At 42.3% G+C, this 26,308-nt stretch overlaps 1 protein-coding gene across 7 annotated transcripts in view; it reads right to left on the bottom strand.

The window, feature by feature from the left end:
* Positions 1 to 23,547, bottom strand: part of GTF2I (general transcription factor IIi) — a gene marked incomplete at its 3' end in the record, with an annotated part of 98,345 nt that extends 74,798 nt beyond the window's left edge. For all 7 annotated transcript variants that reach the window (XM_081257592.1, XM_081257595.1, XM_081257593.1 and 4 more), the window contains exons 1-2: positions 23,170 to 23,547; positions 3,990 to 4,093 (exon numbers count right to left, since the gene is read on the bottom strand). In XM_081257592.1, the coding sequence (XP_081113718.1) occupies positions 3,990 to 4,088 (99 nt within the window). In that variant the 5' untranslated portion in view covers positions 4,089 to 4,093; positions 23,170 to 23,547. The remainder of the gene's footprint in view (positions 1 to 3,989; positions 4,094 to 23,169) is intronic.
* Between the last annotated feature and the right edge of the window lie 2,761 nt (positions 23,548 to 26,308).

Raw genomic sequence — 26,308 nt, 5'->3', positions numbered from 1 at the left:
GCCACTTGCATTGGGAGCATGGAGTCTTACCCACTGGACAACCAGGGAAGTCCCAACAACCCTGATTTTAAAGAGAAGAAATCACACAATTTATAAGAAAAAAGGCAGAAATCCTTTGTAATCTGTTATAGGTCAAATACCCAAGAAACAGACTCAGAGTTGCACACAGGCTTACTGGCGAGCACTCCCAATAACAACAGCTGTGCACTGGGAGGGGGCCGGATTCTGCAAATGGGGAATCAACAGCTGCCACAGATGCACCGCAGAAATTCTGGAGCTGGGACAGGCCTCCCCAAGGAAGGGGAAAGATGCTGGGCAAGGGAGCCTCTGACACTCATAGAAACTGGGGGATCAGTGCCATCAGTCCTGAATGGGGGAGGTGGGGTCTGGAAGCCACGCTACAAATTCCATCACATAATCCCACCTCCAGAAGTATCTCCATATGTATACACCAGGAATCCCATTTAGATGAGTATACTTTTACTGACTATATTCCTATGAGATTAAATATTCTTTAAACTCTTAATAGAGCATATACCATTCCATTTTATGGATAAACAATAATTCATTTAGTGCAAACCTTATTGAAAATGTTGCTGATTCTAATTATCACTCCTAAGAATAACAATGAAATACTAATCTGGGAACAAAATATTTACGTGTATCTTGAGTGACTTTCTCAGAACAGAGTCAGAGACATGAAACAATATAGCCAAAAAACTCTGACTCTGAAAGTAAATACTTTTAAGGTTCTCAAAACGTACTAAAAATTGCTTTCTAAGAAGGTTTTATCAGTTGATACTCCCATCTGCACTTCTAGAAGAGCTAACTCACAATATCCTAGCAAATGTTATTGTGCAACTTTCGCAGAACCATTTAAAAAGGGTACTTTAGGACTTCCCTGGTGGCGCAGCAGTTAAGAATCCACCTGCCAGTGCAGGAGACACAGGTTCGAGTCCTGGTCCGGGAAGATCCCACAAGCCGCGGAGCAACTAAGCCTGTGCACCACAACTACTGAGCCTGTGTTCTAGAGCCTGCGAGCCAAAACTACTCAGCCTGCGTGCCACAACTACTGAAGCCCGCATGCCTAGAGCCCATGCTCTGCAACGAGAAGCCACTGCAATGAGAAGCCCACGTACTGCAACGAAGAGTAGCCCCCACTCGACACTAGAGAAAGCCTGTGTACAGCAACAAAGACCCAACACAGCCATAGACAAAAATAAATAAAATAAATTAGAGTATTGTACCTTGGACAGTTTTTTGTAAATTAGGCTAACTTTAGCTTATTTTTCTACTATGTTAAGTGTTTCTCTATTAATGCATAACAGTGCCTCACTGATTTTAGGCATAGAAAAGCTGTTTATGGAATTAAATACATAATTATACATATTTTCTTCTGGTTTTTTAGTTTATCTTAATATGACAATTTTTTTTAAATTTTACTCATCTAGAGTTTAACTTGCACAATAAAGACTTTTTTCCCCCTAAAGAACCTATGTTCTCAGCATCATTTGTTGAAAACTACAGCTTCCTCCATTTGTTTTTTGTTTTTTTTATTTATTTATTTAATTTATTTATTTTTGGCTGCGTTGGGTCTTGGTTGCTGTGCGCGGGCTTTCTCTAGTTGCGGTGAGCGGGGGCTACTCTTCATTGTGGTGCATGGGCTTCTCATTGCGGTGGCTTCTCTTATTGCGGAGCACTGGATCTAGGCGCACAGGCTTCAGCTGTTGTGGCTCGTCGGCTCTAGAGTGCAGGCTCAGTAGTTGTGGCTCACAGGCTCTAGAGCACAGGCTTAGTGGTTTTGGCTCATGGGCTTAGTTGCTCCGCGGCATGTGGGATCTTCCCAGACCAGGGCTCGAACCCGTGTCCCCTGCATTGGAAGGCAGATTCTTAACAACTGCGCCACCAGGGAAGCCCCCTCCATTTGTTTTTGATTTGTACAATTACCACCCTCTAATTTCTTAATTGGAAATTACTTGAATAATATCGCTTAAAAACAGTATCTCAAATAAATAATTTTATACCTACTGTCATGATCAGAAATCTTTTGAACTGTAATAAAGCCACAGTGGAGAACTTGTGACCGAGGTGAGCCGACAATTGTTCCCAACATGGCGAACAATGCTGTACTGTAATTTTGTTATATGACATTTCTATGATATGTTATATGGTACATACCTATGAGATGTACCATGGTTGCTCACCTGTAAGGAACTATTATTTACTTACCTTGTGATAAATGAGGGTGCATTCTTGCTGCACTATCCACACTCTTAGCTAGACAACCCTGTCTCCAAAGGCAGTATTTACGGAACAGTAAAGCAAGATTCATGTACTGTCTAAGGATTAGATCAAAGAAATCCATGGGCCAAAGGAAGAAGGATGAAGCCGACCTATACACCTGTAAATTATACTTCACAGTAGACAACTGGGAACAGGAGGAGAGATCCTCTTACTTCTGCCAAAGATGAGAAAACTATAAAGACATTCTAAGGAAGGGAATTGGTCCTATGTGACCCTATTTCATCCTACACAGAGAGCAGTATTAAAGAAAATTATTTAATATCAACAGAATAGGATTTAATCTCTACATTATTTAACGTTACAGCCACAAATTTTGGCTAACTTTATGACCAAAAGCAAGAAATAAGTGACAGAAAGTTATAGTAGGAAAAAAAAAAAAAAAAAAAAGAAAGTAATAGTAGAGACTTCCCTGGTGGTCCAGTGGTTAAGACTCCATGCTCCCAACGCAGGGGGCCTGGGTTCGATCCTTGGTCAGGGAACCAGATCCCACATGCCACAACTAAGAGCCCACATGATGAAACTAAGACTTGGTGCAGCCAAATAAATAAATACGTAAAAAAAAAAAAGTAATAGTATACATAGCCACTAACCATTCTAAAATTTCTTTCTTTAAGGAGATAATTTTTTTATTTATTTTATTTTATTTTATTTTTTTGCGGTACGCGGGCCTCTCACTGTTGTGGCCTCTCCCGTTGCGGAGCACAGGCTCCGGACGCACAGGCTCAGCAGCCATGGCTCACAGGCCCAGCCGCTCCGCGGCATGTGGGATCCTCCCGGACGGGGGCACAAACCTGTGTCCCCTGCATCGGCAGGCGGGCTCTCAACCACTGCGCCACCAGGGAAGCCCAAGGAGATAATTTTTTTTTAATTCTTATATAGCAGAAAGAAGAAAAACAATGCCCTAACGGAAAAACAAAAAAGATTCCACGAACTATGTCATATTGAGAACTGTGAGGTTAAATGCTATATAATACTAGTCAATGCTTAAGACAGGAAATACACAGCATCTGCCTGCTTAGAATATATAATTTCACTGTGTCAGAAAATACTTAAGTCTGATGTTTCTTAAATCTATGAGTTCAAATACATATTCAGAAAAACATGATAAGCCAACTGAATTACTACCATGATAGTAATATAAAAGTACACCAAAAGAATACTACTCAATATTTTGCAATTATGTGTACAAGTTTTTTTAAAAATAAAGAGTTAACACACTACTTATTGGGTAGAAGGTCACAGAATTCAGACAATTGTGAAGCATAGCACAATAAAATAAAGAATGTAAAATAGTGAATATGCTCTTATGGCCCAAAATTGTGGTAATGTTCTTTACATAGATACAATAAGACACCAGCACCACACTATAATATACAAACTCATTCTGAGTAACTTCAAATATTCCACTTAAATTCAAAGTTAAAACAAGGGATTGCCTAAGATACTGGGAGGTAAAAAATTGAAATTAAATGTAAAAAATTACACATTCAGATAAGTTAAAAACATTCTGAAACATGCAATAAAATTTGAAAGGCTTAAATCCATAACTATTACTCAAGCAAAAACAATATGTATTTATTAAAAATAATAGACAGTATACATTTTCCAAAAACAAATCAATCTCATTCACAAGCCCAATCTTATCCAACTATGGAAAACTTTATAGAACTGCAAAGCCATCTCACCATGGACTCAAGAGCAGACATAAGGAATGTCACCACCATCCTGCTCTCCGAGGACTCCTCATCTTCAACGGGCAGGGTAGACATTGCTACTTGGGCCATGATCCCTAGAAAAGAGAAGTATTAGGAAAGTGAGTGGTAGAAATTCAGTGTCTTGCTCAACATATGTTTAGAGCTGTGAGGGTCCTCCGTAAATTGCCTAATTTACAGTTTTCCTGCTTAAGAGAAAAAATAAGACTTAAAAACCAAGTAATCTATCAATATTTGCCCCAAACTCCTATTATCCTATAAGACAGAGAATCTAACCCTCAACTTTCCATCTAGTTTTAGCTCCATAAAACTAGGTCAGGGCTTCCCTGGTGGCGCAGTGGTTGAGAGTCCGCCTGCTGATGCAGGGGACACGGGTTTGTGCCCCGTCTGGGAAGATCCCACATGCCGCAGAGCGGCTGGGCCCGTGAGCCAAGGCCGCTGAGCCTGCGCGTCCGGAGCCTGTGCTCCACAACGGGAGAGGCCACAACAGTGAGAGGCCCGCATAAAAAAATATATATATATATATATTATTCTAAGTGAGATAATCCAGACACAAATGGATAAATGTAGTGTGATCCACTCACATGAGATTAGCTATAATAATCAAATTCACAGAGACAGAAAGTAGAATGATGGTTGCCAGGGTCTAGAAGGAGGGAGCAATGACAATTTATTACTTAACGCATACAGAGTTTTAGTTTGGGATGACAAAAACGTTCTGGAGATAGACAGTGATGATGGTCACATAACAATGTGAATGTCAAAAGAGACATGTACCACAATGTTCACTGCAGCACGATTTATGGTGGCCAGGACATGGAAACAACCTAAACGTCCACTGACAGATGAATGGATAAAGAAGGTGCGGCATATATATATATATACAATGGAATATTACTCAGATATAAAAAGAAACAAAATCGAGTTACTTGTAGTGAGGTGGATGGACCTAGAGTCTGTCATACAGAGTGAAGGCAGAAAGAGAAAAACAAATACCGTATGCTAACGCATATATATGGAGTCTAAAAAATGGTACTGATGAACCTAGTGGCAGGGCAGGAATAAAGACACAGACATAGAGAACGGACTTGAGGACAAGGGATGGGGGGAAGCTGGGGTGAAATGAGAGTAGGATTGATGTATATACACTGCCAAATGTAAAACAGCTAGCTAGTGGGAAGCAGCAGCATAGCACAGGGAGATCTGCTCGGTGCTTTTCAACGACCTAGCTGGGGTGGGGACAGGGAGTGTGGGAGGGAGGCTCAAGAGGGAGGGGATATGGGGATATATGTATGCATATGGCTGATTCACTTTGTTGTACAACAGAAACTAACACTGCATTGTGAAGCAATTATACACCAATAAAGATGTATAAAAAAAATTTTTAATAGAAAAAAAAACCCACAATGAATCTATTCAATGCCAGGGGAACTGTACATTTTTAAATGGTTAAAATGGTAAATTTTATATCATATATATTTCATCAAAATTTAAAAATTAAAAGGCAAAAATACATCCCATAAAGACATTCTAAGAAGCCAAAACCTAAAGCAAATTTTTTTTTTTTTGCGGTACACGGGCCTCTCACTGTTGTGGCCTCTCCCATTGCGGAGCACAGGCTCCGGACGCGCAGGCTCAGAGGCCATGGCTCACGGGCCCAGCCGCTCCACAGCATGTGGGATCCTCCCGGACGGGGGCACGAACCCGTGTCCCCTGCATCGGCAGGCAGACTCTCAACCACTGCGCCACCAGGGAAGCCCTAAAGCAAATTTTTAAAAATTCTAATACTAAAAGAACTCTTTCTATAAATAGCATGCAAATTAGATAAGTACCCCTTTTCAATTTGGTTAATTCTAGGTTTTAGCAGGAGACCAAATAATCAAATGAAACTAATATGAAAGGATGACTAAAAAATTAATGACTGGAAGCATAAACAGAAATTCTAAAAATCAATCTGTGTATATAAGTTAATTTACTAAAGACACCTGGGTGTTCCTTAACTGAAGGCCCAATATTAGAGAACACGCTGAGCTGTTACCATGAAAAATCGTTTTGGCTAAAAATGTATGTAAATCTTTCCTCTATTATTAAAGATCATCAGGGAAGGGAGGAGGGGCAAGATATGGCTAAGGGATTATAAGGTACCAACTACTATATTAAATAAATAAGCTACAAGGATATATTGTACAGCGCAGGAGAATATTGTCAATATTTTATAATAACTTTAAATGGAGTACAAGCTATAAAAATATTGAATCACTATGTTGTACACCTGAAATTAATATAGTATTGTAAATCAACTAAATTTCAATTAAAAAAAAAGAGGATGATTTCCCTATTATTAAAAACTGTGGGGCTTCCCTGGTGGTGCAGTGGTTGAGAATCTGCCTGCTAATAAATGCAGGGGACACGTGTTCAAGCCCTGGTCTGGGAGGATCCCACATGCCACGGAGCAACTGGGCCCGTGAGCCACAACTACTGAGCCTGCGCGTCTGGAGCCTGTGCTCCGCAATAAGAGAGGCCGCAATAGTGAGAGGCCCGTGCACCGCGATGAAGAGTGGCCCCTGCTTCCCACAACTAGAGAAAGCCCTCACGCAGAAACGAAGACCCAACACAGCCATAAATAAATAAATAGACAGACAGACAGACAAATAAATAAATAAATGGAACTGTGATCTAGCTCCACCATGTGTTAGCATTTGAATTAACTGCTAGGCTAGATTTGGGCATCAAAAACTAATAAAGTACACATACTTATGAAATAAAATTTTATAATAAAAAAATGGACACATCCCCATAGCTGTTAACAAAAAGAATTTTGTTTCCCAAAACAGAAAAGGCAGTATCAAGCAAGAGAATGGTTAGATGATAGAAATTATTTTCCATAACAGCCTAGGTCCTATTCTTTTCTCTTGGATAAGTAAGTTTTAAGTAAACTTATAGTAAAATGTGGCTCAGTCAAAATGGACAACAAGGCATATTATTTTTCCATAATAACCTTCACTTAGAATATACTATCATTATTTCTGAAAGTTCATAATATATCTTTTTTTTTTCATAATATATCTTAATAGTCTCACTTTCCCTTTAATTCTCCAGCAGGAGAAAAAGATGTGTTCTCATTTTACAAATGCAATGATTTGTCAAGGTCATACAGCCACTATCAGAGGCAGAACATAACACTAGGACAACTTTCTGCCTACTGCTATTTCCACTTCTCACCCTCCATTGCCACAGATCTGCTATGATGTCAATCACATTCAGTGTGTGATAAGAAATGGCAGGGACTCCATACCAACAGCCTGTGGGGATGCCACAGGCGATGAGAAATCCTATTCCATAACCAGAACTTTTCAACAGCATCTTAGTACATTTTGATGGTAAGAACCCTGGAGGTGATCAAGTCCAGTCAGGTTTGATGGGGAAGGATGCATTTTGTTTGGGGCTTTCTGCTCTCTAGAAATGGCTGTATCTGGATTACAAAAGAAATTCACTGAACTGTTCTTTGCCTGTCCCAAGAGGTCATTTCCCTGGATAGTCCTTAGTCAACACTGTTCATGGAACATTCCCTGCACCCTTAACCCAATGACTGCATCCTCTCCTGTTCCCTTTGCCAGAAAGAAACTGCCATCACACAGTGGCATTAACAATGAACACCAGAGGACACACGAGGTCAGGCTGGTGACGCAAGCTTACAGACCATGAGGCATGATGGGCTGGTCCACAGAAGCAGGAGCCAGGAAAGCCAGGTTGTGGGTTCCCCAGACCACCAACCTGCTCTGGGACTCCAGTGGGCAACGGCCCTCAGGATCCTCCTCTATGAATGGACACTCTAAATCAATCACTTACCATGAAGGTTCCTTTCACCTCTGACCCTATAAAATGACTCAATTTAAAATAAGAGCAAGATAAACAAAAAAGAAATAAACACTTAAATATACCTATCATGTTTTGTTAGTCATCTTTTTAATATTTACAACCACCCTGTGAGGGAGTAAGAGAAGAAAAGCAAAATGGAAGTATCCAGGGAGCCTAGAAAAAAAGACTTGTGAAGGAGATAGCATCTCATAAGCCACTAGGGCAGGAACCATGAACTCTTTTTCTGATTTAATTTAAACAGGGGTGGGTGTGTGTGTGTGTGTGTGTGGGTGTGTGTGTGTCACTTGAAATGAACAACAAATATCACCAGGATATGATCTGTTATATCTATCCTGTCAAAACTCAGAAGTCTCCCAATTAAAAAGACCATGGGGGGACTTCCCTGGTGGTCCACTGGTAAAGAATTAGCCTTCCAGTGCAGGGATCGCGGGTTTGATCCCTCGTTGAAGAACTAAGATCCCACACGCTGTGGGGCAACTAAGCCCACGTGCCACAATTACTGAGCTCGCAGGCCTCAACTAGAGCCCGTGTGCCACAACGGAGAGACCACACGCGCCTCAACGAAAGATCCCACCTGCCTCCATGAAAATCCCACGTGCCACAACTGAGACCCGATGCAGCGAAAGATAGGTAGGTAGGTAGAAAGAAAAAAAAGAAAGAAAAGAAGGAAAAGAAAGAAAAGAAAAGAGAAAAGATAGACAGATCATGGGGAACTCCCTGGCAGTCCAGTGGTTAGGACTCCACGCTTTCACTGCCCAGGGTCCGGGTTCAATCCCTGGTCAGGGAACTAAGATCCCGCATGCCACGCAGCATGGCCAAAAAAATAAAATTAAATTAAATTAAAGTGACCATGAAACAAAAATTTAAAGTACCTAAAATGGGACAGTTAGTTCTTTGGAGCAAAAAGGAAAATGACCAAAATGATCATGTCCTCCATAAAACAATAAATATAAAAATGGTAGATCCCTTTTAATCTTTTTAAACACAGAAAAACTGAACTGAGACAATTCAGAAGGTGAGCCCAGGGGCTTCCCTGGCGGTCCAGTGGGTAAGACTCCACACTCCCAATGCAGGGAGCCCGGGTTCGATCCCTGTTCAGGGAACTAGATCCCGCATGCATGCCTCAACTAAGAGTCTGCATGCCACAACTAAGAGTCCGCATGCCACAGTTAAAAAAAAAAAAGACCCCACATGCTGCAACAAAGATCCTGCGTGCCGCAACTAAGATCTACTGCAACCAAAAAAAATTAAAATGAACAAATAAATAAATATTAAAAAAATATACACACGCACTACAGGACACTAACTTAAAAAAAAAAAAGATGAGCCCAATGTTAGACAAGAAAATGACTTCTGGGATTTGTACCACAATGTATTTATTCCCCATTGTTTATCTCTGATGCTGTCTTGGTAAAGGAGAGGTGGTGTGGAGAGAAATGGTGATCTCTCTTTGTAAGGAAGGAGGCAGTAATCCAAGGCAGAAAATCAGCAGTCAAGGAAACAACTGGAAGGTATCCCTCTAGAGACGTGCTATCCAATATGGTAGCCAATAACCACAGGTAGTTATTTAAATTTAATCGAGATTAAGTAAAATTAAAAATTCAGTTCCTCAGTAGTTTTAGCCACAGTTCAAGTGTTTAGCAGCCACATGTAGTTAGTGACTTTTGTAGTGAAGAACCACAATATAGAACTTTTCCATTATCACAAAAACTATACTGCTATAGAAATTAAACTATGTTAAGTAAACTTTTAAATTCTCATGACCTCTTGAGCCACCACGGTAGTAGCAATAGCAAAAGAATGAACTAATCTATGGAAAAGAAACTTAAGGGAACATGAGCCAGGATACAAAGGCCAATCCCAACTCTGTCTGAGCATTCTTCACTGCCAATCTCCAAGGATTCTTTTTTTTAATTAATTAATTTATTTGGCTGCGTTGGGTCTTCATTGCTGTGCGCGGGCTTTCTCTAGTTACTGCGAGCGGGGGCTACTCTTTATTGCTGTGTGCAGCCTTCTCATTGCAGTGGCTTCTCTTGTTGCGGAGGAGCATGGACTCTAGGCACGCGGGCTTCAGTAGTTGTGGCACGCGGGCTCCAGAGCACAGGCTCAGTAGTGTGGCACACGGGCCCAGTTGCTCCACGGCATGTAGGATCCAACCGGACCACATGGGCTCGAACCTGTGTCCCCCACACTGGCAGGCAGATTCCTAACCACTGCACCACCAGGGAAGTCCCAATCTCCAAGGATTATTGCTACAAGAGTATCCCCATAGAACAGAGTACCAATGTAGCCTGCCTGAGAAAAAGAACACAGAAAAGGAACAGAGAAGTACAGTTTTATGATATAGTAAAGTTAAAATGCATACACAAGACATCTGGGACACAGATTCTCAGAATAATTAGTAAAATTACAAAGAGCCTAACCCACTATGAGTACAGTGACCTTGCCTTAATGATCAACTAGCATCATCTACCTGTCATGTTACATATTCTTACAGAACAAGTTATTTAAATAGCTGCATAATAGCCCATCGAAATGGAATCATACAATTTCTCCCAACATCTTCATAAAATTGGCTTTTGCCTTTTTATTTCTGTATTTTAAAAATTTAATACTGAAATATAGCACGAAATTCTTTATACCTCTTAATACATAATGCTAAAATTTTTCCATTGCTACCAGAAATGTTTAAAAACACTAAATTCATCAGTCTCACCAACATATTGGAGAACTATGACCTAATCACTATGAATACCTCATTATTACTAAAACAGCTGAATTTCTTTGCTTACTAAAGAAACACTTTTCATAGTTTTATCATCTCTATTTCTTCCTGAGTGACTCATCTGCTTAGGGTCCTATGCCCATTACTAAACTGACCTCTGATGATGACTATACATTGCATAACCTGTCAGAATTCTGATAATTATTATGTGGATATAGCTCCTTTATTATTCAGCTTTTGTGTATATGTATTTTAATTCTGTATTCTTAATGCAATATTATTTATTTCGAACAATTTAACTTTCATTTTGATTTAACCACATACATATTTATGAAATTCTTTGCTCATTCTTTCTTGCATCTCAGATTTTCCTTCTGCCTAAAGTTAATCCTTTACAGTTTCTTTCTCATGGCAAACTTATTGTTTGCTAAAAATTCTTTATTCTTGAAAGATACTTTCAACTAGGATAAGAATCTGGGTTGACAAATACTTCCTGTCAGCACACTGAGGTTATATCATTATCTTTTGGCTTCATTATATTTTGGCTTCCATTGTTGCTATTCAGAAGTCATCTAGAATCTCTTCTAAAGGTAATCCCAATCCTCACCCCCGCTGTTTTTAAGATGTTTTCTTTGTCTTTGGTTTCTACAGTTTCACTCTGTATAGTGTGTGAGTAGTGTAGATTTCCTTTTATTCAGTACATTTATCATTCACTGGGCTAAGGATTGTCATCTTTCAGTAGTGGCAAATTCTCAGCTATTATCTCTTCAGGTATTGTCTCTGTCCCATTGCCTATCTCCTATCCTACACAGAGACGCAGACTAAATGTATGCTAATCCTTAAATCTCTTACCCTCTTCTGAATTTTTCTCATTTTTCCTCCCTGACTTATCTTTCTTCTGACTTATCTTCCATTTCACTAATTCCTTCTTCATTTATACTTATTCTGTTGTTAAAACCACCCATCAGGTTTTTTATTTTGTTTATAATTTTCATTTATACAATTTCTATTTGTTGCCATGTCACATTTAAAGTTTCCTACTCCCTAAAGATTTTCAAGCTCGACATATTTCTTTAAACATAGTACGGGTAGTTGTTTTACAGTCTATGATAATTCAAAAATCTAAAGTCTTTGCAGGTGTATTTCTGATGTTTCTCATAGTTCTAGCTCATACTCACAGTTCTCGTTCCCATGTATGCCTGATTGTCTTCTACTGTATGCTGGTCGTTTTACATCAAAACACTGTTTTAAATATGAGACCTGTTATCTGGGAACAATACCTGCCTGGCATCACCATAATCCAAAGCTTCAGGTTCTTCGGATCACCCAGAGATGTTAACCCAGGCCACAAATAGGGATGCAAGCTGGCTTATTTCTTAATCAGCCTTAACCAATTTGAGGTCTCAACTTATTGAGAGGAAGGGTCTATCTGTCCCCTGAATTTTGTGCAGATTCTGGGCTTTGATTTCAGCCTCTCATCTCACATGGTTTTCAAAACTCAAGTTCATATGGTGAAATTGGCAGATGCCCTTAGGGTAAAAGAGATTCTCACTTCTACTATTAGTTCCTATTTTCCTTTTTTTTTTTTTAATTTTGCCTGTGCCGCAGGACTTGCAGGATCTTAGTTCCTGGTCAAAGCCATGCCCCCTGCAGCGGAAGTGAGGCGTCCTAACCACAGGACCGCCAGGGAATTCCCCCATTTTCCTTTTAATATTAGCTTCTCATAACAGCTCTTCAAAATTCCTATCTTATCAACTTTTTGGTATTTTTACAAAAGTTTTGTTTTATAATTCTAGAACATTCTTATTAGTCCCACCAACTCTGGGAACCACACCTTACTTACATAGTCTTCTATTTTCAAGAACAATTTATGAATTAGCAGAACTATCTTACACTGCAAGGTTACAAATACCCAATTCAAACCACCACAAGTGAACAAAGGAATATTTACTGTTTTATTTAACTATTCAGCCTAAACACTGCACTGATTCTATACACAGCTAGATCAAGGAACACAAGAGGTATCATTAGAGTTCTCTCTATTCCCTCCCTGCAGGCCTCACTTCTTGAGCAGATGGGTTTCTTTCCTAAGACAATGATGGCCACATGCACCTTTATGCTTACCACACATCTATACCGTGATCCTAGAGGCAGCGGACTATCATATCTTCTTGCTATTTTTTGCACAAAAGTTCTGGGGACTTGTGTCATGAGCCTATCCCAAGCCCACGAGCCTATCCCAAGCCCACGTGGCTAATCTTGTCAGAACAAGATTACCTGGGATACACTGTGATTGGCAGTCTAGCCAGAACCACGTGGAGTAGGAAGGTAAGCAGTTAAAAGGCAAAGCAGGACACTGTTATCAGGAGAAAAGGGTTGATAAAGTGTGCCAGTACACAAAAATAATAGCTACCAGAGTCCGTTCCATTTTCTTTCCCATTTTTGCAATTTCCTTAATTCTTCAATTCTGAACTTTTTTTTGACTTCATCTTTTGTTTCCCTGATTTGATTTTAATTCTCCTTTAAGTTCAAAGCTGAACTTAATTGGCCTGTTGCTGTTTCATCTTTTTATCTTTTATCCTGTCAGCTACTGTTTAATAGAAGCAATGCCTTCTTTTATGTCTCTGAAAACAGACTCCAGCCATTCTTTAAAATCTTCTTGTGTTTCTTATTGGAGATCCATTTCAGGGATTAGGTTTATCTGTGTCCTTACTGTACTGATCCATTCTACCTCAAAATAAGCCCATAAATAATTTCATGTAAGTGTTTTTATTTGACCACACTTTTGTTTTTAATTTACTGATCCTTGCCGTTAATGCTGAACAGCAAAACAATAAAAAGAAATTTTACAGTGAGTCAAAGAGAACTCTAAAACACTTTCAGGGACCTTCCTGGTGGCATAGTTGTTAAGAATCCGCCTGCCAATGCAGGGCGGCACAGGTTCGAGCCCAGGTCCGGGAAGATCCCACATGCTGCAGAGCAACTAAGCCCATGCGCCACAACTACAGGGCCTGCACTCTAGAGCACCCAAGTCACAACTACTGAGCCCACAAGCCACAACTACTGAAGCCCGCGCACCTAGAGCCCGCGCTCCGCAACAAGAAAAGGCACCGCAAGGAGAAGCCCATGAACCACAATGAAGAGTAGCCCTGGCTCGCCACAACTAGAGAAAGCCCACGTGCAGCAACAAAGACCCAAGGCAGCCAAAAATAGATAAATAAAATAAATTAAAACACTTTCACACAGGCCATCATCACTCTAACAAAAAACTGAGATTCTCGGGCTTCCCTGGTGGTGCAGTGGTTGAGAGTCTGCCTGCCAATGCAGGGGACACGGATTCGTGCCCCGGTCCGGGAAGATCCCACATGCCGTGGAGCGGCTGGGCCCGTGAGCCATGGCCGCTGAGCCTGCGCGTCCAGAGCCTGTGCTCCGCAACGGGAGAAGCCACAACAGTGAGAGGACCGCATACCGCAAAAAAAAAAAAAAAAAAAAAACGAAAACAAACAAAAAAACTGAGATTCTCAATATTTCTGATTATGTTGATTTCTAAAATATTCTAAATTTTCAACGTGTTTCTGCTTCAAATTAAGGTTCAGGTCAGGCTGTTCAGTCCGTGGGAGGTGGGGGGGGGGACCCATAACACTGATCTTGTTTCTTTTATTCCATTTACGTCTTACTTCTTTTTTGTGCTATTATTTTGTTATTTTCAACAAACATTTCTCCATTTCAATCTTAAAACTTACAATCTTAGATAAAGAAGAAAATTCAAGGGACTTCCCTGGTGGCGCAGTGGTTAAGCCTCCACGCTCTCAATGCAGGGGGCCTGGGTTCGATCCCTGGTCAGGGAAATAGATCCCACATGCATGCCGAAACCAAGAGTTCACGTGCCACAACTAAGAAGCCTGCGTGTCGCACCTAAGGAGCCCACCTGAAGCAACTAAGCCCCGGTGCAACCAAATAAATATTAAAAACAAACAAACAAATCTGTCTCAGCCACTGCTGCCTCCTAAAAGAGGCTTCTTCTACAAAAGAGCCCTTTTAATGCATCGTGCTCCATAATTCTCTTCTCCAAACCAAGCATCCCCAGTTTGTCCTGTGCTTTACCTGTAACATGATTTCCAAAATATTCCTCAGCAGCACCATTCTCAAGATATTCTCTAGTTTTTCCAGGCAATGTCCCAGAAGTGGACAGAACATTTTGGATAAGATCCGTTTGCCAGAGACTACACTAGGACCTGTAACTCCCAGAATTTCCTTATTCCTTGCCTATTAACACAGAGGAATATTTTAATACGCATCTCTAAGAGCTTATCTCTATAGGCTTAACTGGTATTTTCAAAGGGAATAAATTAGGTTGGCGTTTCGTCAGAGGTTCCATTTTACAAATATTTAATAAAAGAATACAAAGTATCACAATTTATAGTAATATGGTAACACATATATTTAATACATACACCGCAGCAAACAAGAGAAATAGAGCCAAAGAGACCATTTAGCAAGAAAATTAGAAATCCCTAAAACAAACCTTTGATCAAGATTGATTTTTAAAAGTCAAGGCTTTTAAGTTTTCATAGCAAGCTATGCTTACATTTTGAGATACTAAAATTTTTCTTTCTGCTGAAATAAAGCTGGTAATTTTATCAGTAAACACCAAGTGATCTCTCGAGAAGAAACAAAATACATTTGAACGGTTAAGATTTGAAATGATCTGCAAGTGTGTTTATTTTTATACTTAAAACTTTATACCCTCTCCACCCCATTTCCAAAATACTGTTGAGATAGCTAACAAAAACAGCTAAATTTTATCTTTTTTTAAAAAGCCAGGTGAAGGGAAGAATGATAAAATTTTAAAAATGAAGGCATAGAAAGAGAATCTGCCCAAAGGTGAATCACACAAGTTCAATAATGAGTGTCACAGTAGCCAAAACACTGTCTTTGAAACAAACAAACAAACAAACACCTTATCAACTATTCAGGAAGTCCCACAACTTTTCTTGGCACTAGTTTGAAATTTTTCACAAATGTGTAAGTTATACTTTTAAATTGATAGTGCAGATTTTTTAAAAGTAGTAGCTTTCTCTGCCAATACACAAAGAATGTGCCCCTTTGTCCTTACTTCAAATTTAAAAAACATTTGGTAGTTGATAAGTTGGCTCACTTGTTCTTTTTCTAACTTTGTATGAATTGGAAGAGGAAATGAAAATCAAGTAACTGTGACCTAAAAGTTCCATCTTTATCTTTTTAATGTATTGTTTACAGAAAGCAGGCTACAGAGCAAAGCTATTATGAATGGCAGCTTTGGAATCATGCCAAGTTCTGAATTCAAGTCCTAGCTCCAATATTAGATATGGTTGACTGTGGAATTCTTTAATCCCAAATATACTAATCCGGAAAATGACAATAATGTGTGTACTTACCTCACAAGGTTGGTATCAGAAGCTATTAAGTACCTGACAGAGTGCTTAACACAACCATTCAATAAATTGAGTAAGCATTTAATTTGGGTTTTTAAAAATATTTATTTATTTATTTGGCTGCGTCGGGTCTTAGTTGAAGCACACGGGATCTTCATTGCGGCATGCAGGATCTTTAGTTGATCCATGCAGGATCCATAGTTGCAGCATGTGGGATTTTTAGTTGCAGTATGCGAACTCTTAGTTGCAGCATGTGGGATCTAATTCCCTGACCAGGGATTGAACCTGGGCCCCCTGCACTGGGAGCGTGGAGTCTTAGCCACTGAACTACCAGGGAAGTCCCAGCACTTAACTTTAAATTTAATTAGGGATTTCCCTGGTGGCAAAGTGGTTAAGAATCCACCTGCCAGCGCAGGGGACATGGGTTCGATCCCTGGTCCAGGAAGATCCCACATGCCACAGAGCGACTAAGCCCGTGCGCCACAACTACTGAGCTTGTGCTCTAGAGCCTGCAAGCCACAACTACCGAGCCCATGTGCCACAGCTACTGAAGCCTGCGTGCCTAGAGCCTGTGCTCCGCCACAAAGAGTAGCCCCCACTCACCGCAACTAGAGAAATCCCGTGCACAGCAACAAAGACCTGACGCAGCCAAAAATTAAAATAAATTAAATAAATTAAAAATTTTTTAATTACTTATTTTTAAAATACACATATATGTAATACCTATTTATCTACCTATAAACTCTCCAAATCCAAGCCTGACAAATGAAAATTTCCCAACTAACTGCTTTAATTAATACTGCTAAATAAAATAACCTATTTTCTGATGGGGCAGGAAAAATAATAAGAAAGTTGTCAAAATAAATCACTGCTTTTTTTTAACCATTTATTTTTATTTTTTTCCCAGCTTTTTTTGAGATATAATTGACCTATAATACTGTGTAAATTTAAGATAAACAACAAATCACTGCTTTGAAATATAGTATGTGCACCTTTTAAAGCATACATCCAACAAGCATGAAAATTTGCTTGTATCAAACCTACTCCTCAAAGATTGTTTCACAATTTAAGTTTAAAAGTCACCTTGCGCCAAATACCAAAAAAAGTACACTAGACTGAATATACAAACTGAACTAAGGAGTCTTTATTGTGAAGCTCTCAACAAACAATAGAATTTGCCCATACCAGCATTCTCCTAGAAATAGACTGTGTTCTGGGGGTTGTGTTCTGAGGGCATCACACAATACCTAACCCACCCAGAAGGCCTTCAATATGTTGGGTAAGTAGATAAATGAGTACTGTTCCAAATGTGGTAAGGGATCTCTTCTTTTCCAAAGCTTAAAACATAGACAATGAATAGTGAACAATAGTTCAAACACTCATTTTGTTATTATAAAGAAAACTGATTTTCCTATAAGTAAGACTACAAATAAAAAAAAAATTATGCTCGGTGCTTTGTGACCACCTGAAGGGGTGGGATAGGGAGGGTGGGAGGGAGGGAGACGCAAGAGGGAAGAGATATGGGAACATATGTATATGTATAATTGATTCACTTTGTTATAAAGCAGAAATTAACACACCATTGTAAAGCAATTATACTCCAATAAAGATGTAAAAAAAAAAATTATGAAGTGAGTTATCTAGTTGGGTAAAGTGACTACCCCACTGTTTTACAACGTACCCTAAGAAAAAGTACTCTAAAAGCTTTACAGAAGCAATCAACACAACAAAAATACATAATCAGAAAATAACTTTTAACATATAATAAAAGATACTATGGTCTCTAGAGACAGTGTATGCGAATGCAATCAAAACACACATCAATTTTCAAAAGTATGGGACCTATACAATCAGAAATCTTCACAGGCTCAGTCTAACCAGGGCTGAGTTTAACCAAATACCCTAAATAGGATCAAACTCTTCACTCCTCTCCACTTATATAATTATACCATAATATAGTCATATACAGTACTTTAAGAAAATCACCTCCTTTGCCATACTATAAAAACAAAAACTTTAAAAATCACTATAACAATAAAAAAGGATGGAAATTCTGACACATCCTAAAACATGGATGAACCGTGAGGACATTACGCTAAATGAAATAAACCAATCACAAAAGGACAAATACTGTCCAAATAATTCCACTTATGTGAGGTACCTAAAACAGTCAAATTTGGGACTTCCCTGGTGGTCCAGTGGTTAAAACTCCACGCTTGCAGTTTAAGGGGCACCAGTTCCATCCCTGGTCAGGGAACTAAGATCCCACATGCCTCACAGCAGGTGCCAGGGGCTGGAGGGAAGAGGGAATGGGAATTACTCTTTAATGGGCCATTTCAGTTTAGGAAGATGAAAAAGTCCTGGAGATGGATGGTGTGATGGCTGCTCAACAATGTGACTGTACAAAGTGTGCACTTAACACTGTATGTTAAGTTTTGTGTTACGTATATTTTACCAATTTTTTGCTACTCTTTTTTTCTTTTTTTTTTTTTTGACCGTGCCACATGGTGTGCACGGCCCCTGCAGTGGAAGCTCGGAGCCTTAACCACTGGACTACCAGGGAAGTCCCTACCACAATTTAAAAAAAATCACTATAAGGGGACTTCCCTGGTGGCGCAGTGGATAAGACTCCATGCTCCCAATGCAGGCGGCCCGGGTTCAATCCCTGGTCAAGGAACTAGATCCCACACACGTGACGCAACAAAGGAGCTGGTGAGCCACAACTGAGGGGCCCGCCTACCGCAACTAAAACCCAGCGCAACCAAGTAAGTATTAAAAAAAAAATAAAGAACCTATGTCTATACCCACTGAGCCATATTCCCTCTCTTTCAATTATAAATTCATTTTGCCTCAAGTTACTTTTTTTTTTTTTTCTTGGTACACGGGCCTCTCACCGTTGTGGCCTCTCCCGTTGCGGGGCACAGGCTCCAGACACGCAGGCTCAGAGGCCATGGCTCACGGACCCAGCCGCTCCGCGGCATGCGGGATATTCCCGGACCGGGGCACGAACCCGTGTCCCCTGCATCGGCAGGGAGACTCTCAACCACTGCGCCACCAGGGAAGCCCTCAAGTTACTTTTTAAATAAACTAATTCTTTTAAAATCCTCTGTAATTTTTCATCAAGTTAAACCAAGGAACATGAGTCAATCCGCCATCAACTCTGACAGTCCAAGGTTATATGGAACTTTCTTACTTTCCCACTAGGTCAAAGTGTTTAAAGCAAAGGAGTAGTGCCAGAGACAGGCATGGGATATGAAGACAAGGACTGTAGAAACAAAGAGGAAAAAAGAAAAAACAAAAACAGGGAAGCTGCATCGTTGAGCATTCCAGTAAAGGAAAGACAAGAAAGAGGGAAAATGGTAAAGGAAGAAAGAGGAAAGCATGGAAAATGAAGAATATTAAGATAAAACCTTCAGCACTTCTGATCTATCCACATGATTTTTTCCCGTAATTTCCCCATAATTTTTAATACATCCTCTAAAATACTAATTCTTAATTTTACTCTCCCAGGCAGGTGGCCTCAGCTACACTTTGTTTAACCAAATTTTATTCTTCATATTGCTATGCTGCCATTGAAGCCCATTGATTACAAGGAAACTCAACTCTACAATTACAATGAACAACTCATTAATTGCATTTCCTACTTTCTTTCAGTTAGTAACAATGAATACGCTTAACCCTAATAAATGTAGACAACTTCTGAAGAAAAATGGTACCAATGATCTTTGATAAACTGCTATTAATAAAATTCATGGTATTTATCTTTCAGGTAGATTACCTAATGCATTTCGGGAAAAGTGAAATACCATTCTCAAAGGGTATTACTTCTCAAACAACTCTTCAAAAAATGCTTTCCCTCAGACATACATAGAAATTACTTATCAGCATCTGTTTAAGCCAGTGATTAAGACAAGTTCATGTTAATTATACCACAGCAGTTATATGAAGAGGACTGCAATATTTTAAAAATTCATGTTTTCAATGAAGAAAGAAACAATGGTAGAACTGAATTAGGTAGAATGCAATGCAAATAACTACACACCAGTAATAACAGAAAAGGTTAAGTGTTTTATTTACTGCTCCTTTAGATAATAACAACCTGGAGCGCGGACCTTGTCTTTTATATTTTATGTTTTGGAACACACCATTGATCTATGGATCATCAAAAAAATGATAGAAAAGAGACTTCCCTGGTAGCGCAGGGGTTAGGAAGCCACCTGCCAATGCAGGGGACAAGGGTTCGATCCCTGGTCCAAGATCACATGCCGCGGAACTAAGCCCACGTGCCACAACGACTGAAACCACGCGCACCCTAGAGCCCGCCTACTGCAACTACTGAAGCTAGCGCGCCTAGAGCCCGTGCCCCATAAGAGAAGCCACCGCAATGAGAAGCTGCGCACCACAACGAAGACCCAACGCAGCCGAAAAATAAATAAAAATTAAAAAATGATAGATTACCGTAAACTAATCCCACTCCTACCTGATTTGAGCTTACTTACTTTCCTCAGAAAGAAATCCATTATACCAAAAAAACTAAAAATCATTCTCACCAAGACGTGTGCCCCAAGAAAAAGAAGCCCAAAGCCTACATTTTAATGACAAAGTCTTTGTAGCCATTTTCTTAAAAGTTAGCCAAATCATTGGTGCATGGAACTGGCGGGAGGGTGGAGTTAGGGAGCCCCAGCTGCTCTGCCTGCCCCAGCCTGGCCCAGCTTACCTCAGTTCCAAGCTCAGGCCCTATCTTTAGACTCTGGTGGGGATAGGATGCTTTAGGCATCACTTGAAAGAGATAAATGCCTGTGCCATGAAAAAAAATAAATGAATGAGAGGGGAAAAAAAGCCAAGATTAGATTTCTAATTGTATTCTGTACTCAAATCCATGGCTCCTTTTTAAACTGGAGACCTATTAAACTTTAATTTTGTAACCAACAAAGAAAAATTCTTAACTCTCAGTTTTCCAAGCAATCTACAGTAAGCAGTACGAATTACTTTTGGTTAAGATCAGGTTTTAAAGTAATGAAGAGCAAGCATCTAGAATAAACTTCCCTCACAACTTAACTTCCTACGGTAGTGAACAGCTCTCAACGTGTCTGTCCTGGGAGTAGCAGCAGCACCAGGGAACTAGTTAGAAATGCAAATTCTCCGGCCCCACCCCAGACCTGCAGAATCAGAATGACTGGGGTGAGACGCAGCTATTGTGTTTTAACAAGCCCGCCAGGGGAGGATGATGCTTGCTTGGGTTTTCAGAACCACTGGCTTAGGGGTGAAGAGTCATACTGCCTAGGTTCAAATCTTGGATTCAAGGTTTACTTGGTGGGTAACCAAAAGGTAATTACACAGCTTCTCTAGTCTTGTTCCTCATCTATAGGAGGTTGTTATGAATATTAAATAAGAAAAACAGGGACTTCCCTGGTGGCACAGTGGTTAAGACTCCATGCTCCCAATGCAGGGCGCCTGGGTTCGATCCCTGGCCGGGGAACTAGATTCCACATGCGGGCCGCAACTAAGACCCGGTACAACCAAATAAATAAATAAATAAATAAATATTTTTTTTAAAAAAAACCACACCTTAAGTGTTTAAGAGCGATGCCAGGCATATAAACATTATTCAAGCGTTAACTGTCGCTACTAATATAAACAAAGCACTTTGACGGCTGTAGACTGGAAGGAGGAGAAAGACAAAGAAGGAAAAGGCTTAATCCCTACCGCTCCAGGAGTTTAATACCTAGTGTCTAGGTCAGACACGTGTATACAAAGCATAGCCAAACACACTCCAAGAGGAAATAAAGACGCCAGCCTAGGAGGGGCAAACAAGTTGATTGTATGAAGAAGCAACAGATTCTGACCCAACGTTATAAGATATGGCTTTAAAGAAGTAATTGCATGTGAGCAAGAAAGAGTTCCACAGCCTCAAGCGAAGAAAAAGTCATTCCAGCCTACAGGTGTGAGCCATGATCCCAATAAGCGGGAGAAACTAAAGTGCAAGGCAGTAGACTACAGTGGCTGGAAAACGGACAAAGCAAAAATATGTAATAGAAAATAAAATCGGATATCCCAAATCCTAGGGCTTAGCGGGGAGGAGTGAGGGGGGAACACCCGGCCTCCTCGGGGCACTCTACGGCACTCTCATTTGCAAACTTCCCCTTTGTTTCCTGAACCCCCGGAGAACACTTTTATGCAGTGGACCATCAAGCCATTGTTTGCAGCAAAGTTGAATGCAGGTAGGTGAGAAGTCTGCCCGGAGCCCCGCATTCCGAGGAGTGAGCACCACACCAACGGCACCCAACATCTGAACATTCTCGGACGTAAATGAGCGCAAAACCGTAACATTAAACACAAAAAAGAAACTCACTATTAAAAGGCAAAACTTGGATAAGCACAAGTAGCGGGGAAAGAGGGCAGTTTTTTGTCTTCTTCCCTGAACCCCCGACCGGGTGCTGGCAGAATCCAGACGGCTTATTTTCACAGCCTGCAGGCTGAGGTTTTCCTTCCGGTCATTGTGTTTACTTCCCCAAAAGAGCAGGCCCCGCGGGGCAGGCGCGCCGGCCGGGCCGGGGACAAAGCCCACTCCGGACTCCACCTGGGCGCGGGTAGGGGCGGGCAGGGGCAGCGGCGAAGAGGGGCGGCGCTCCCGGGCCCGCCCGCCGGCCCGCAGTTACCAGGCAGCGCGGCACCGCCCCCGCCGCCCGCCGGCCAATCAGGCGCGTCTGCTGCCCGGGCGCACGAGCCCCGGAGACACCAGGCCGAGCGCGACCCCACGGCTCGGGCCTGGCACCGCGCGCGCACCCGCATCGCCGGAGCTGGCCAATCAGCGGCCGGGCATGCGCAGCCCGCAGGCTCGCTCGCGCGCGGGCCTCACGCGTGAGGGCCCCCCCACGCCGCACCGGCGCGCGCGCCCCTCCCCCACGCACCCAGGAGCGCGCGTGCAACTGTCGTCCCCCGCGACCGCGTCTGCTCCTGCCCCACCCCCAACCACAGCGGGAGGGGGTGGGGGGGCCTGTGGCCCCCAACACGGCCGCCGACGGTCCCCGGACCCCTGTCAGTGCAGGCCCCGGAGGGAGCGAGTCTCAAATAAAGACCGTGCTCGCGATGGCAACAGGGGCGGGGGACCGGAGATGAGGCGACAGGGACTCACCCGAGTGCAGCCGCCTCCAGGCAGCGCCGGGGCCGGGGGTGCTGTAGGGAAGCGAGTGTGGGCCGCGCGCGAACTGCGGCTGCGGCGGAACACCCTCGGGCTGAGGCTGGCTGGCGAGCGGGCAGGAGGTGAGAGGGCGAGGGGCCCGAGCGTCTCGGCCGAGCTCCTGTCACCGCCGCATGGCCGCCCCGGCAGGGCCTCGCTCAGCGCCTAGATCCGCTCACAGGGGACCGAGGGATAGGCCGGGGTAACCGCGGCAGGCGGGCAGCCACGGCTAGAGAGCGCGTGCGGGAAAGCGGGGGGGCGACCGGCGGCCCCTTTCCTCTGCTCTCCGAGCTTCTCTCTCACCCTCCTCCTCTTTTTTCTTTTTTTTTTTTTTGTTCCTCGAAGGCGCGCTGCGCGTGCGCACCCGCAACACCGCCCAGCGGGAGTTGTAGTCTCTGATTCGTCCCCACCAACGCGGCGGCGGGGGCACTGGACTACGACTCCCAGGAAGCCTCGCGCCGACAAGCCCAGAGCCCTAGGACGCGGCGAGCGCGGCGCCCGGCCCTCTCGGGCAAGGACTGTCAATGGAGGCGCGGGTGGTGGGAGCGAGGAACATGGCTGCACCTGGGGCCTGTGCTGCTGCTCGGGTGGGGGAGGGGAGCCGGGGTGCAGGGATGAAAATCCAGGCCGGGCGAGCTCCAGCCTGCTCCCTGCCGCTCTGCAGCCGGCCTCAGTCACGGTCCAAGCCTCGCACTCACTCTTGCACCCGAGATTGCCTGCAAATTGAGAGGCCGGACCACTGCAAAGGCCGGAGAGTCCCAGGACGACCTGCCGCCTTCCATGCTCCGCCAAAGGACCTCCTCCACCCTGCACCACCCTCCGGAACACAAAGAACTCCTGTTAGTTTTGAAAGCTTGCCTCAAAATCGGCCAAAAGACACTGTTGCCCCAACTTTGCACGGGCGAGGGAAAGGCACCCTTCTGTTTTTATTCACCCTCCAACCCCCAGGCTTTGCTCACTTTCACTCAACATTTAGAAAGTTAAAGTGGAAAAGCCATGGAGGGGAGCAGAAAACGTGGTTTGCAGCCCGTTTTGTTCTGTCAACCGCTAGGCAATTTTACTCAGGCCCCTCCCCCCGATAATTTTTTGCATCTCAACTTTCATTAGGTCGTGAATTTCGAAAATGGTGAGACGTTACTGTTCACCCAAGTGAGAAGTTCAAAAAACTCGAGCCCAGAGATTTTAGATGTTTATGTAAAGAACAAAATCGAGTGATTTTGTGATGTTTCTCCCCACCGGAGATTCGGGCCCCGCCGGCCATCCTCTCCCTCCCCCTCCCCCTCCCCCTCCTTCTCGGTAGGTGGCGACCAAGGCGCTTTTTCCAGCCTTTGTCGCTCGCAAGAAAACTTTCCGAGCAGCTAGTCTTTTGATGTAGGTCCAAAACCTTTCCTTTGAATTTGGGTTCACAGATTGGCGTTCCTCATCTTCTTTCTTCCACCGACCGCACCCATAATGCCTCGTCTAGAATGTCCATGTTGGATTTCTTTAAAATAGATGGAGAATTTAAAGGTCCCTGCGAAGCAATCTGATTACAGAAGACTTCCACATTTTTCCCATTTCGCTTGCAATCTTTTACAGTCATTTTGTCTTCGCCTAAATCGATTAGAACTCTCCTTTGTCAAGTCTCTCCGCAGCGTTTAGTTTTTCATAAGGACAATTTTTGCCCTCATATTTCTTAACATTTTGGAATATTTAATTAAATTCCGTCTTCCCAATACCAACTACAATTAACATATTTAGGAACAAACATTAACTCTTGAGAAGCCTACAACTCAGCTGCTAAGAACAGCCAGCCTACGAGCTGCAAACTCAGCGGCTGTGAGCATCAGTGAGTATGTTTTATAGAGGGACTGGAGTCCTGAACGGTTTCTTGGGAAGATTGGGAGGTTGAGGACAGTGAAGGGAGGATGCACTGGGTGTGGTGGAGCCATGGAGTAGCATTGGAAGGGTGTCACAAAGTGAGTTCGTAAAGCAAAACTTCATTTAGTCGAGATTACCCTTGCCGTTGACTTATTTAGGAGATAGTCCCTTCGCTTTCTATGAATTGAACAGCTCAGTGTGCAATTTTGCTGCTGCTTCATGAACAACTCCAGCTTCCTTGGAGGTTGAAGCTGTTCCTAAAACTATCAAATCCTGACGCAGGTCCTAAAACTTTAGCTGGCTTTGAATTGCCTCTGGACAGAAAGCTGGCCCTTTGGGGACAATGAACAGTGTGTGGAAGGTTATGTGGTGTGAGCAGTGTGTAGAGACCAAGCTCTTTTCCCAGTGTATGGCTGTTGGCAGGTGTAACCCTCAAATTCATGTCTCACAGTCATAAATCTCATGCATTTTCAGTTTTCCCTGAGGCCTGGCTTACCACCTTGGCTGCTAGTAATACGCTTGTTGCTGTTTGTTAGCCAGTTTCTCCCTCACCTCATTGGTACAGATGCTATGTTAATGGTGACCAGAGTTACAAGCCACTTGGATACCAGCTCAGTACAGCCAGTTGTTTTTCCAGCACAGGATTGCACTGCTGTTTTTTGGGTTGAGCAAGAAATGAAAAAAAAAAAAAAAAAAAAAAAATCATTGATTTGTACTTAGGGATGATTTCGTGTGGAATCCTTTGTTTAAATCACACGCAACTTAACTTTGTTTAGAATCACATTCAACATAACAAGATGTGTGTACCGAGACCAAGATTGCAGGACGAGAAGATTCCCAGCTCTTGGCTCCTGCTCACTTGAGACATGAGTACACAGAGGCCAACAGTTGGCAGAATCTTGCAGCTTATTTCAAATTATTTTAAATATTTCTCTCTTTTTAATGTTTAACTTAGTGGATGCAGTCCTGCAGATGAGTGTCCAAATAACATGACACTCCATTCTACTGCATACAGTAACCCCTCCTTATCCGTGGGGGATACATTCCAAGACCCTTAAGTGGGTGCCTGAAACCAAAGATAATACTGAACCCTCCATATACTATGTTTTTTCCTATATGCCTATATGTACATACCTATGATAAAGTTTAATTTATAAATTAGGCACAGTAAGAGATTAATAATAACATAGAATAGGGACTTCCCTGGTGGTCCAGTGGCTAAGACTCCGTGCTC

This window comes from Mesoplodon bidens (assembly GCF_964165515.1).
Source record: "Mesoplodon bidens genome assembly, chromosome: 15".
Lineage (NCBI taxonomy): Eukaryota > Metazoa > Chordata > Mammalia > Artiodactyla > Ziphiidae > Mesoplodon > Mesoplodon bidens.
This window is presented reverse-complemented; position numbering and strand designations above follow the sequence as displayed.